Below are 12765 nucleotides of genomic sequence, written 5' to 3'. Positions count from 1 at the left end.
ACGGGGCAGTGGGTTGGGATGTTATGGGCGGCGGGGGAGAGGCTTGCGGCGATGGGGCGGCAGTACGCGTCGAGGGAGTTGTCCTGTGACGGGCGACGGGGGAGGGGCGATGGCCAGTGAGGTGCCTGGGATGGGCGACGCGTTCTTTCTCTGTTTCATTCTATGTATGTATAAATATACCTCTCTGCAAAATTGATCCCTTTCTATTTTGCACAGGTGTACTAGCAGATCAGCGACCTAGTAGTTGAACGAGCAGAAGTACAATTTCTTGTGGATTTTCTCCATTCAGTCAGTGGTATAAACTCTATTCTCCCTGCAATCCAACATGTATGATGTGTCTATTGTATTGCTAAATTCGGATAGCATCACCGCAGATAACAGCCGCCGAACTCAGCCGCTGCTCCATTTCGTCTCGTCGGCCGTCCTCCTCGCGTGCAATGCTTCGTCTTGCTACTCTCCTCCCCCTTAAACCTTTGACCCCAACCGCCGGCTTAAACCCCAGCCAGCGCAGCCACTGCCACCGCCCCAAACGCCTCCTCGCATCCACCACCCCAGCACCGCCGCCGCCACCACGAACTCCAAATCCAGCCACAGCTCCGAAACCTTTGAAGCCCGAACCCCGCGCCGACGACCAGAATCCCAAAGACGTCGACGCCGACTTCCCCACGACTAAGCCCCGCAAGCCACGCCGTGGTCGCCGGAGCGAGGCGGTGGCTGTAGAGGACTTTGTACGGGACCGCCTCGAGCAGGTGTTCGCCTCTATCCAGGAGCGCGACCCCGAGGTACTCCAAGGCAAAGGCGAGATCCTGAAGCCAAAGGAGGAGGAGGAGAGAGTGGCGGGTGAGGATGAGCCCAGGCAGGAAGATGGGGAGCAGAAGACGGTGTTGGAGGAGGAGGACCCGAGCTGGCCGCTGGACGCCGACGTCGGGTGGGGGATTCGGTCGTCGGAGTACTTCGACAAGCATTCCATCAAGAACGTGACGGTGGACGGCGTGGAGATCGATTGGGAAGGAGAGGTCGACCAGGGCTGGGTCAAGGAGATCAACTGCTTGGAGTGGGAGAGCTTTGCCTTCCACCCCAGCCCCCTCATTGTCCTGGTCTTCGAGCGCTACAACCGGTAAAATCATTCTTCCCTGCCTAGTAATCTAGTTGCTAACCGTTGGGATTATGCCTGAATGGATTGTGCTGAAAATTCCTAGGCTGACGCATAAATGCGCTCTAGTATCCAGAATTATTGTGATGTTCTCTGTTGGCTCAGAGAATATAAGACTACTTATTTGATGGTTTAACGCTGTAGTGTGTCGAATGTCGTGTTTTGTAGAGCGGCTGACAATTGGAGGTTTCTTCAAGAATTGGAAAAGGCTACTAAGGTATACTGGAACACAAAAGATCGGCTACCTCCACGGGTGCGTGACTCATATCACTGTTTGATTATGATGCGATTAACTCTGGCAAGGCTGTTCCGTTCTTGTAATATGTGCTAAACATTATCATGTTTTCAGACTGTGAAGATTGATATGAATATCGAGAGAGACCTGGCATCTGCACTTCAAGCAAAACAATGCCCACAATTGCTGTTCCTCAGGGGAAACAAGATGTTATACAGAGAAAAAGGTTAGACCCCTTTACTGTAAGAGCTGTTAAGCTTATATTTTGGTGCTCATTCAACATATACCAAGTTCAGTTACGAGGTTTACTGTTTCAGACAATTGGTAGGTTATACCTATTGTTTGCTTTCTTAGTGGTGAAAATATCCATTGACTGTATCTGATTTCCATCTTCACCGATTAAATTTACAGAGATAAGAACTGCTGATGAATTAGTTCAAATGATTGCCTATTTCTACTACAATGCAAAGAGGCCATCCTGTGTCAATCCTGAAGCACTTGCTCCTTCATTCTAAGTTCCTCCATGCAAGTGCTGAGATTGTGCCTCGTTTTCACAATCTGTTCTCTTGTCCCACTGTTATTACTCTTTGGTAAGCGTTGTCTATTGAATTCTTATTATTTTGCTTGTTGAAACTGGAGCACTCCTTTTTTTGGTTTTTGATATTTGATTCTCTGAAAATATTTGATGCAGGAAAGTGTTGCTGAGCTCATATTGTTGAAGAAGATGTTCCTAGTTTGATAATTTAGCTGGATTAGATGCCGAAGAGGACATTGTCGATGCCTATAGTGAAAAGAGAACCGAGAAAAACCATTTGAATGGAGCAGTCTCATGATAGGAAGGTGTGACTAAAACCATGTACTTAGATTTGCATGCAGTTTTTTGTAGTCTAATATAGCATAGTATCTAACATGAAATCCGAAGTTTTCAGTATCAGTGTCCTAGATAGCAGTGTTGGGTGATAGCTTCATTTTCTAAATGGTTACATTATTGGGACGATTACAAATCTTCGGAAGCAACATTTAAAGCGTCCCTTTCCTATTTAAAGAAGCAGAATGAAAATTTTGAACACATAAATTGTGTTACCTTTTAATTCTTCTGTTAGCTTTTATTAATTATTATCTCGAACGGGGAACTAAACAAAGTCTACATTCCGTTCCCTTCAGTTGAAGCAATCTAGTGTCTAGTTCAGCAAAGTTATTGATTGATTCGCTCTTCCAGGAATAGTAAATATGTATCTGCGGAGTGGAGTATGAATATCGAGAAAATGCAAAAGGTTAAAAAAAACAATCAAGCATGAATTTAAAAAACAATCCTTCAATGCTGTTCTGGAATAATCCATGCACATGCAGATTACATTTAGAAATTAAAAATGCTCGCTGGGTCGCTGCTGCAAGTCTTATCTGAAGAGCTGGCTCACCCGCTTGCACTGGTCGAGGCCTGCGCATGGCGGCTCCGGTGACCGGCGACACGACCCGGGCTGGGCTGGTTTGGCCTCTCGTTTCGGTTCAAGCGGCTGGTGTCTTCTGGAGGAGCAGGGATACCACATCTTCTCTCGAGTTTGCTCCGGCTTGAGAGAATTTAGGTTCATGGCTGGTAGGGTGGCACTTCAATGGCGTGGTGGTGACTTGTCACCGCCGATTGCTTGATTCCCTTCAGCTAGTGGTGACGACTGTGGGGACGACGTGTCACGGAGTTGCCCTGGAGGATTGGTGTGGTTACGTTGGGTTTAGCCTGCGGGGACGCTAGCAGAGCTCGATGGTGTGTCCGCGAAAGCACCGCAAGTCTTCGGCCACTGCCAGCGACGATATCTTCGGATGCCATTCACCTCCTTAGAGGTGTGGCCACGACACACATCTTGCTGCTGGTTTCCTTCCCCAAGGCATTGTCTCTTGCCCTGCTGACTTACGCTCTCTCCGAGGTCCTTCTCGGAATCCCTACTTGTTGATGGCCTGTGTCTTGCTGTCACCAGCTTCATACAAACGGTGCTCCTCTTGTTTGCGTGGCCGCTCTTGATCCTGGGGTGGCTGTCGGAGTCTGTGCCGTGGCACGAGGGACAACGGTGGTTCTCAACAACTGGTGGTGTCCTGATAGCAGGTGCAAAGACTTAGGCCTTCCGTGGGATGGGTGATGAAGCTTCCGCGAAAGCACTGCACGACTCCCCTGTGCCGACAACGGCGATGCTCACGGGCGTCGTTTCCCTTCCTGGAGGTGTTGTCATGAAGTTTCTCCCTTTGAACTCTGGAGGCTCTTTTGTTCAATAGCGGAGTTAGCTAGTTTCCTTGGGTGTTGGTGGTCCCCCGCTCAGCGGTTTAGTGTGCTACTTTAGTCTGGGCAACTTCACGGAATGGCGTCTCGTTGCTTGGAGATCCAGGAGGAGATGCCGGTGCTTAGCTGTAGTCTCGGGCGTCCGTGTAGATCATGTAGGTTGAAGCCTTGCTTTACTCTGCCTGATTTTTTCTTTGTTTAGGCTTTAGCTTGGCACTCATGTGCTTCTGTCTCTAGCTGGTAACCCTAGTTTTTGTTTTTCTTCTTTTTTGTTGTTGGTTTCGTTATATTGCTGGCCGGTTGATGACTTTATTAATTCAAAGTCGGGTTCATCGAGCCTTATGTTTAAAAGGAGGAGCTGGAGGTTGCCTCACCTAGCGGCCGCCATGGCCAGCTATCAACGTAGACAAGGGTACTCAGTTCTTACATAGCCCTTCTCTCGCCGAAGTCTTCCCACGGGCGTCAGCCAACACGTTGGAGGGTTCATTTCATCTTATAGTTGAATGATGAATCTCACATAAACCGTCATGCATAGTTGTTAGAATCATGATTCTACTATGCGATTCTACAACTTTATGACCCAAATTAGGTGAAGCGATTCAACGATTCTAAGTAGAATCTAAGATTTCACGATTTTAAAAGTTAAGATCCTACTGACAAGGTATCAACTTGTCAATGCCTATGGATTATAGGCTAGGGTTTAGTTGAAAGTAGAGGGCAAGTAGATCTCGAAGGTTTCAGCCGAAAAGTACTCGACGATTATGGAGACTAGGGTTTGTAACAATGATTCGATGATCTCTTCGTCCCTCGACTCCCCCTTTATATAGGAGGCGGAGCCGAGGGTTTCGTTTTGTACAAGTTACAGAGTTCGGGCCGGTTTCTAACTCATCCCGCCAGATTACAAATAACACTTCCTATTACAACTCTAACTTTCCTTTATATATCTTGGGCTTCCGAATCTTCTTATTCCTCGGGTATTGGGCCTTCAGTAAACCTCGGGTACTATATTTGGCAGGCCCATTTGGGATGCCTATGTCAGTAGCCCCCGAGATTTTGCTTGAATCGTAGAGTCAGGGAAAATCTCCTCTGTTTATTTTTATTTGAGAACTGTAACCTTTTTAAATTTCTTCACATAAAATTCTATATTGTACGGGGATAATGGTAGTTGGGGCTAGTTCATCCGACGGATCGGGTACTAGTTAACCGCTCTAGTGGCAATCCGCAAAAACCTACTTCAAGATCACGTCCCTGGACATGATCTCGGAATACCGGTGTAAACTTCGACGAGTGCCGCTTAAGGTCTTACCATTCCGTCGAGTCCCGGTCAAATTTATCGAGTACCTAACGCGTCCGTTAGGATTTTTCTTCGTATCCGCTGATACGGATAAAAGTAGCAGAGCGCGAGTCTTCGGCGATGCCACACCCGGCAGAACGGATCCGGGGTCTTACCTTCGCAAATTTTGCGGCATTCGAAATTGATCGCAACTTTGGCGTTCCGAGAATATATTGTCGAGTGCTTTTCCGATCTGTTAGAATGGCACATTTTACCGAGTCAAATATGACTTATACTGTTCTCCCGATGGGAGTATATGTAGAGTTAATTATAACTCGAAATATACTTTTTTGCTTTTCTATCTTTCTATTTTAACTTCATCGGGCACGCGAACAGCGTTCCCGATGGGAGTAGCCCCCGAGGCTACAGCCAAGGACTTGTACTTGGTTGTAGGCTCAACATTTTAGTCCACCTTGCCGCTATTTTGTCATTATTTCTCGATATGATCTTCTTTTTATCTCTCGGGTGCGCGATCGGCGCTCCCGATGGGAGTAGCCCCGAGGCTACGGCCAAGGACTTGTACTTGGTTGTAGGCTCAACATTTTCTATATTGCCATACTCGAAATTTTACTTTTGTCAAAGTAGCCCCCGAGCATTTGGGCAAAAACTTGTATTTGATCAAAGGCTCCCGAAGTATTCAATGATTTCTCCTGTCGCCAATCTGCTTTTATTTTTCTTGTCGACATGCTTCCCTTAGTCAAATTTACTTCATCTCTCGTTAATAGTCGTGATTTTTCTCGCCTTGTGGGTCCATTGTGTCCACCACGTTGACACGTCGTGCAAGTGGGGGACACACGTCTTCCGCTTTTCCGGCGCACGTACGCGTAACGCCACACGATTTCTTTCATCCAACGGTGAATTGCTGTGCCCGATTCCTATATAAACCTTTCTTCAACCTCCATTCACTCCTTCGCTTGCGCCGCACATCTGTTCCTCTTTGCAAAAACTTCCCCTACGCCCAATTCTCTTTGATCTTCCGCACGCACGAACGTTGCTTTTCCAGTGCCGTTGATGCCACCGCGCACGCGACTTACTCGCCACAGTACTCCAGAGTCCAAGATGGCCGGTGAAGATCTTGAGTGGGAGAGATCTAAAATCTCCAACCAAGACATCAACCTGCTAAAGAGGCTAGGCCTGATGAAGAAAGAGGACGCCATCCGCTTTCCCAGCGAAGAAAGCTACCCAAACCCTCCAATGGAGTACCGGGTTAGTTTCGTTGATCACATTATCCGCGGCCTTTCTGCCCCAATTCACGATTTCCTCCGCGGCCTTCTTTTTGTTTATGGGATTCAGCTGCACCAGTTGACCCCCAATTCCATCCTCCATGTCTCTATTTTTATCACTCTTTGCGAGTGCTTCCTTGGAGTCCCTCCTAATTGGGCTCGTGGAAACGCATTTTCTTCCTCCGCCGCAATGGCTCCCACAACGCCTCCTATAACATAGGCGGCGTTGTTATCCGTGTTCGATCTGACGTTGATTACTTCGACGTCAAATTTCCCGATTCTGTCCAAGGGTGGCGCAAAAGGTGGCTCTACATACACGAAGAAAGTGCCAATTCCGTTGAGCACAACATAGCCCCTTTCGACGGAAGTGCTAAAATTCAGCGCCGCTGCTCTCGGGATGCTCGAAGCTTCCGAAAAGAGAAAACGTCGACGAAGCACTTATGTCTCGTATTCATCGGCTTCAAAATACTCGAGGCAAAGAACTGTCCGGTGTTCAAATCACCGCCTACTTCCTTAGGATTAGAGTGCAGCCTCTTCAGGCCCGCAAAAATCCCCTTTGGACGTATGCTGGTGCAAATGACGCCAATAGGCTCTCCAATGATCTTTCTGTAAAGGACTTGGAGAAACTGATTCGAAGAATATCCTCGCTGAACAAGAAGGATCCTATTCCCTCCTCTTGTCGCGTGGAACCATACAGCTCCGCAATCCTCTCCCCGAGGTATTTTGTCTTCTCGAATTTTTGTCTTGTTCTGAACTTTCCCTGCATCTCATTGTATTGATAGTTCTCTAATTTTTCTTTTGTCGCTATTTTCCGGCAGAACCATCCTACTATGGCTTCCCTTCCTCCTCTTCCTGAGGATGGAGAAGTCGAAGAAAGGGCCATTGTCACGGATGACAATCAGGAAGCTCCATCTTTTGTGAACGAACCCGTGGATTCACGAAAATCTGCGGGTAATTCCGAAGATACTTCATCGGCACAATCTCCTCCTCCCGCTGTCTCCCCGAAAGGCAAAAGGAAAAGGAATAATGTCGAAGACTCCGGCACTTCCAAAGCCGAAGAAGTTGATCCTTCACACCAGAAGGCAACTTACGATCCTTATCTTGAATCCTTCGTCGGCTCGTAAGTCTATTTTACTTCTCCTTATCTCTCGTACCCAAAATGTTTTGTCTTGTCCTGCTTTTTATGCTCGTCTTCTTTTAATTGTAGTGATGACGAGGGAGAAATACGAGCTGTCGATGCAGCTCCTCGTACGAGTACGTCACATACTTTGCTTGCTTCGGATACACTAGTTGAAGGAGAAGAATCTTCACCTCCTCAACGGAACGTCGTCACCACTACTCCGCCATCAAGCCCCCTTGCGCCTTCACCAAAAAGGGCAAGGATTGAAACGATTGTTGAGCCTGCCCCTCAGTTAGGCGGCTCTTCTACTTCGATTTTGGACGATGTAAGTTTGTCGACATCTATATTTCCTCTATTTTGTTTTTTCATGTCTTCACCCGATTTTCATACCGATATTTCTCTCTCTCTTTTTTTCTTCTTTGACGAGCCCATGGTCAAAGAACTTATTCGCATCGGATCCCAATTCGTTGGGTACCGTGAATATGCCAACGAACCGAGGGTAATAACTTTTTGCTGTCCTTGTTTTTGACTTCTTGCTCCTGTCCTTTGTCGCAACTTTTTTGACCTTTCCTTTTTCTTTTATACTTCGACAGAGAAACTTGCAGAGGCCAACAAACGTGCCGACACACTTGCTCAACAACTGAAGCAAAGTGAAGCGGAGCGTAAGAAAGCCGAACTTGTTGCTAGTGAAGCCAAAGCAGAGGCTGATGAAGCCAGAGCGAAGACTGCTCGTGTCGAAGATCTGCAGAAAAGACTTGAGGATGCTGAAACCGCTTTAAATGAGCACGGAGCCGCACGAGCTGATCGTGAGCGGGGGATCCTCAAGCGTCTGAAATCACAAAGTCGACGCACTCAAAGTAATATTATTGATTTCTTCTATTTTTGTGCTACCCGATGTTTCTTGTTTTTGACCAACGTTTTGTTTCCTGTGGCAGACCAAACAAACCAAGAGTTTGACCTGGAAAACTCCGACAATGATCCTCTCCTTGACGCACTTTCTTATCTTGAGCTTCATGGAGCCGAAATTCGTGAAGGCGTGGCGAATGCTAGTGCGGGACTGTCGGCGCTGTTCCCCTACTTCTTCCCGAAGAAAGAGGAGCCCCGACTTTCCTTACCCTTGCCAAAAGCTTTAATTCATCGGATGACCTTGGACCGAAGATGCGCCAAGAAAACATGAAAATTGTCTGTCGAGAGTACTCGTTGCCTTGGTCGTCGACGACCAACAATCCGTTGATTGGATGAAGGTTGGCGACACCAATCAGATAGAGCAATCAAGATGGAGATCACTGATTAAGGCAGCCAAGCCAAACACGAAGAAGATCTTGGCCTATCTCGGGATCAAACCAGCCTCGACTCCTAGCTCATCAAGGCCGGAGGTCTAGTTGCATGCCTCTTTGTTTTCCTTTCTCTGTTTCGTTTGCTCTTGTCGCCAAAGTAGTTATTTGGCGACACGTACTTTATTAGCTCCACTGTAAGGCCTTTGTAATTATTCTGAAAGATTAATGAAAACTCGGTCTTTCCTTGGTGATTGATGTTGTCTTGTTTCATTAAATTTCAGTTGGTATTTGATAACTATACTCCATCCTCCGCTCCTTCCAATGTTTCGCCTTCTTCCTCTCGCTCAAGAAGAACTCTTGCTGATGTCACACCTGTCGAAGATTCCTTGCCGCGAGAATTGGATGAACTTCGGCAACAACTTCAGTATGCAAAGAAGCAAACACTTGTGATGATGGAGAAATCTCGTAAGTCATCCGAAGCCGAAAAAATTGCACTTCAACAAGCTTGCGAGGCCATGGCTGCTAAGGAAATCGCTGCTTCTGAGGCTGAAAAGGCGACTACTCGAGAAAATTTCATGCTCGAGTTAATGAGTGAAGCCAGTGCGGATATGTCGGGTACGCTTGTTTCATCCTCCAATATCTTCCGTCTTCATGCTATGTTTCTTGAAGTTTTCTGCTTCGTTGCTTTAATAGGTTCCTTTGCTGATGCTGTTGCCGAAGAAGAGAGGGTAAATACTAGGACGAACTTCCTTGTGAACCTTTCCCTTGACCATGGTTCTCTGTTTTGGGCTACCCCAGAGAGGACCCGCCAGATTGTCAGATTTCAGGATCGCGTCTCTCAAACTCGCGACTTCCTTAACTTCTGTACCAAGACCCTGTCTATGGTTTACAACTCCATGTTTCCTCGGAACGTTCAACCAAAAACTCTTCCCGAGTTAATGGAGAAATTCAAGGATGCCCACAGGATCCATGATTTTGTCAGAGCTCAACTTGTAGTCGGCGCAGATTTGCCCTTATCATGCTTCAGATTTTCCACTCGAAGCTTGACCTGACCCAAGTTGTTGGAAAGGTTCATGAGAAGGTAAGGCGCCGAAGAATTGGTATCGACCGAATTAACACGAAGGTTTCGCCTATAGCCGAAGAAATGATTGAAGACCTTCTTCGGATGGATGCCGACTTTTTTGCAGATGGTCATTATGCTGATTTTCTTGGCGCTGCTCCTGAAGAAAATAGAATTACCCTTGATGATATATTGAATCATGACTGATTATTTTCCTCGGGTAGATAACTTCTTCTTTGTAACCCACTATTGTGATTTGTATTGTGAAACAATCATCATATTTCTATATTTGTCTAGCCCCCGAGTGTTGTGGTGGCTATTTTTTGTATTTGTGTATTGCGAGGTTTTGAACCAAGGCATTTATTCAATATGCAGTGTTAGCGAGAATCGGCCCCCGAACTTTTTGTTAAGTACTATTTCCTCTCTTTATTTACTCGCGAGGTATTTTAATACCAAGGCGAGGCTTTTCTTTTTTCGAAGAGCTATATTGGAATTCGTCGTGTCCGAAACTTTGATCGTGTCGATGAAGAAAAAGCATACTGATACTATCTTTATTATATTGCAGCACCGCGAGCCCGCCTCATTAAAAACCTTTCCCGGCCCCACTCGGTGCCCCGAAAAAGGAAAAGAGTGCGTCTGAAAACTCGCGGGCGTTTCAGTACATTGAGGTTTTACAAGGACTATTTTTCAGTTCTAGGCGTAGAACCGCCTGAGTTGCGCCACGTTCCAGGGGTTTTGCTCCTCTACCCCTGTCTTCTTGTCCTTTATCCTGTATGCTCCTCCTCCGATTACTTCCGTGACAATGTAAGGGCCAAGCCATGGTGACTCGAGTTTTTCATGACTTTTTTGCGTGAGCCGAAGAACTAGGTCTCCCACCTGAAAAGATCTTGGCCGCAAACGTCGATTGTGGTAATTCTTCAAGTCCTGTTGGTATTTGGTTACCCTTGATAGTACTTCATCTCGAGCTTCGTCGAGTGCGTCGATGTCGTCTTCCAACGCTATCTGAGAAGTTTCTTCATTATACTCTGTAACTCTGGGGGAGTCGTGCTCTATTTCTATTGGCAGTACTGCCTCTGCTCCATGGACCAGGAAAAACGGGGCCTCCTGTGTCGCCGTATTTGGTGTTGTTCGGATGCTCCACAACACACTTGGTAGTTCTTCTGGCCAGGTATGTCGAGCTTTTTCTAGTGGTCCTAGCAGGCGTTTCTTGATGCCATTGCAAATGATGCCGTTGGCTTTCTCGACTTCCCATTGGTTTGAGGATGTGCAACTGACGCAAAGTGCAATTTGATACCCACTTCTTTGCAATAATCTTTGAATTCATGGGATGTGAAGTTACTGCCATTGTCTGTAACGATGCTGTGGGGCACTCCAAATCGAAGACGAGGCCTTTTATGAATTTTACTCGCGGATGCTCCGTCGGGTGAATTTATCGGCTTCGCTTCTATCCACTTTGTAAATTTGTCGACAGCTACTAGCATATACTCCTTTCCTCCTGGCCAGGATTTGTGTAGCTTGCCCACCATATCAAGTCCCCATTGGGCAAAGGGCCACGACAATGGTATTGGTGTTAGTTCTGCTGCTGGAGAGTGAGGTTTTGCGGCAAACCTTTGACACGCGTCGCACGTTCTTACTATTTCCTTGGCGTCCTCGATTGCTGTCAACCGAGTAGAATCCTGCCCGAAAAACCTTGGCTGCAATAGCTCGACTACTTGCGTGGTGGCCACATATTCCTTCGTGAACATCCTTCGAATTATTCTTCCTTCTTCGGGTGTGACACACCTTTGCAGGACGCCTGAAATACTTCGTTTGTACAATTCTCCTTTGATCACCGTGAAAGCTTTGGAGCGTCGAATTACTCGCCTTGCCTCAACTGGATCATCGGGTATTTCTTTCCTGAGGATGTATGATATATACGTCTGCATCCATGGTATCTGTATCATCATGATCAGGTCCTGATCTTCTTCTTCTTCTTGCTTCTCCTTAGTAGCCCCCGAGGGTTTCTTCTCCTTCTTCTTTGATTTTGTCGATTTAGTAGATCTCTCTGTTATCTCTTCCCAAAATACGCCTGGCGGATCTTCAAGGCATTGCGACCCGATGTTTGCAAGAACGTCGGCTTCGTCGTTGCTCAATCTGCTAATATGATTTACTTCGCATCCATCAAACAACTTCTCGAGCTCGTTGTACACCTCCTTGTATGCCATCATGCTGTCATTGATCTGCGTCACATTGGTTCATAACTTGCTGAGCCACTAATTGTGAGTCGCCAAAGATTTTTAGTCGAGTTGCACCGCAAGCTTTCGCCATCTTCATCCCGTGTATGAGAGCTTCATATTCTGCTTCGTTATTGGATGCGTTAGGGAACGTCATTCGAAGGACATATTTTAACTTGTCGCCTTCAGGTGATATGAGTACTACTCCTGCGCCAGCTCCTTCAAGTCTTTTGGACCCATCAAAGTTCATGGTCCATGTTCTCGACAAGTCTGGGGGTCCTGTGTTTTGCAACTCCATCCACTCTGCAATGAAGTCTGGCAGAACTTGCGACTTGATTGCTTTTCTTTTTTCATACGTGATGTCCCGAGGAGAAAGTTCTATTCCCCAAAGGGAGACACGACCCGTAGCTTCTGGATTGTTTAGTATATTTGACAAGGGAGCTTCATTGACCACTATGATCGGATGTGCCGAAAAATAGTGTCGCAATTTTCGTGCTGTTGTGAACACTCCATATGCTAGCTTTTGGTACTGAGGGTACCTTTGTTTTGAGGGCGATAAAACTTCGCTGACGAAGTATACTGGCCTCTGCACTCCATGGATTTTTCCTTCTTCTTCTCTTTCTACAACTAGCACCGTGCTAACCACCTGGGGTGTGGCTGCAATATACAGCAGGAGAGGTTCCTTTTCCTTCGGCGCCACCAAAATTGGTGGTGTCGAAATTGTGCGCTTCAAATCCTCGAAAGCTCTGTCGGCCTCTTCGTTCCACTGAAATTTATCTCCTTGTTTTATCAGAGCGTAAAATGGTAACGCTTTTTCTCCCAGCCTGGCGACGAATCTGCTCAAAGCTGCGACTCGCCCAGTTAGCTGCTGTATTTCTTTCAACT

General features: G+C 46.7%; 1 protein-coding gene across 1 annotated transcript; it reads left to right on the top strand.

The window, feature by feature from the left end:
- Window positions 1–373: 373 nt before the first annotated feature.
- On the top strand, window positions 374–2437 carry LOC124661095 (thioredoxin-like fold domain-containing protein MRL7 homolog, chloroplastic). Its single transcript, XM_047198952.1, has 5 exons — window positions 374–1117; window positions 1322–1406; window positions 1503–1614; window positions 1800–1978; window positions 2080–2437. The coding sequence occupies exons 1-4, from the start codon at window positions 438–440 to the stop codon at window positions 1901–1903; spliced, it is 981 nt and encodes a 326-aa protein (XP_047054908.1). The 5' UTR covers window positions 374–437; the 3' UTR covers window positions 1904–1978; window positions 2080–2437.
- Window positions 2438–12765: the final 10328 nt, after the last annotated feature.

The sequence above is a fragment of the Lolium rigidum genome, chromosome 6, assembly GCF_022539505.1.
Source record: "Lolium rigidum isolate FL_2022 chromosome 6, APGP_CSIRO_Lrig_0.1, whole genome shotgun sequence".
NCBI classification, from domain to species: domain Eukaryota; kingdom Viridiplantae; phylum Streptophyta; class Magnoliopsida; order Poales; family Poaceae; genus Lolium; species Lolium rigidum.
Note: the sequence above shows the minus strand (reverse complement) of the source record. Positions and strands in the feature narration are given on the sequence as shown.

Excerpts from the sequence above, each read along its gene's own strand:
- LOC124661095 (XM_047198952.1), top strand. The coding sequence starts at position 438 with ATGCTTCGTCTTGCTACTCTCCTCCCCCTTAAACCTTTGACCCCAACC. Across the intron at positions 1,118-1,321 it reads GTCTTCGAGCGCTACAACCG|AGCGGCTGACAATTGGAGGT; the intron begins GTAAAATCATTC and ends CGTGTTTTGTAG. Across the intron at positions 1,407-1,502 it reads AAGATCGGCTACCTCCACGG|ACTGTGAAGATTGATATGAA; the intron begins GTGCGTGACTCA and ends TCATGTTTTCAG.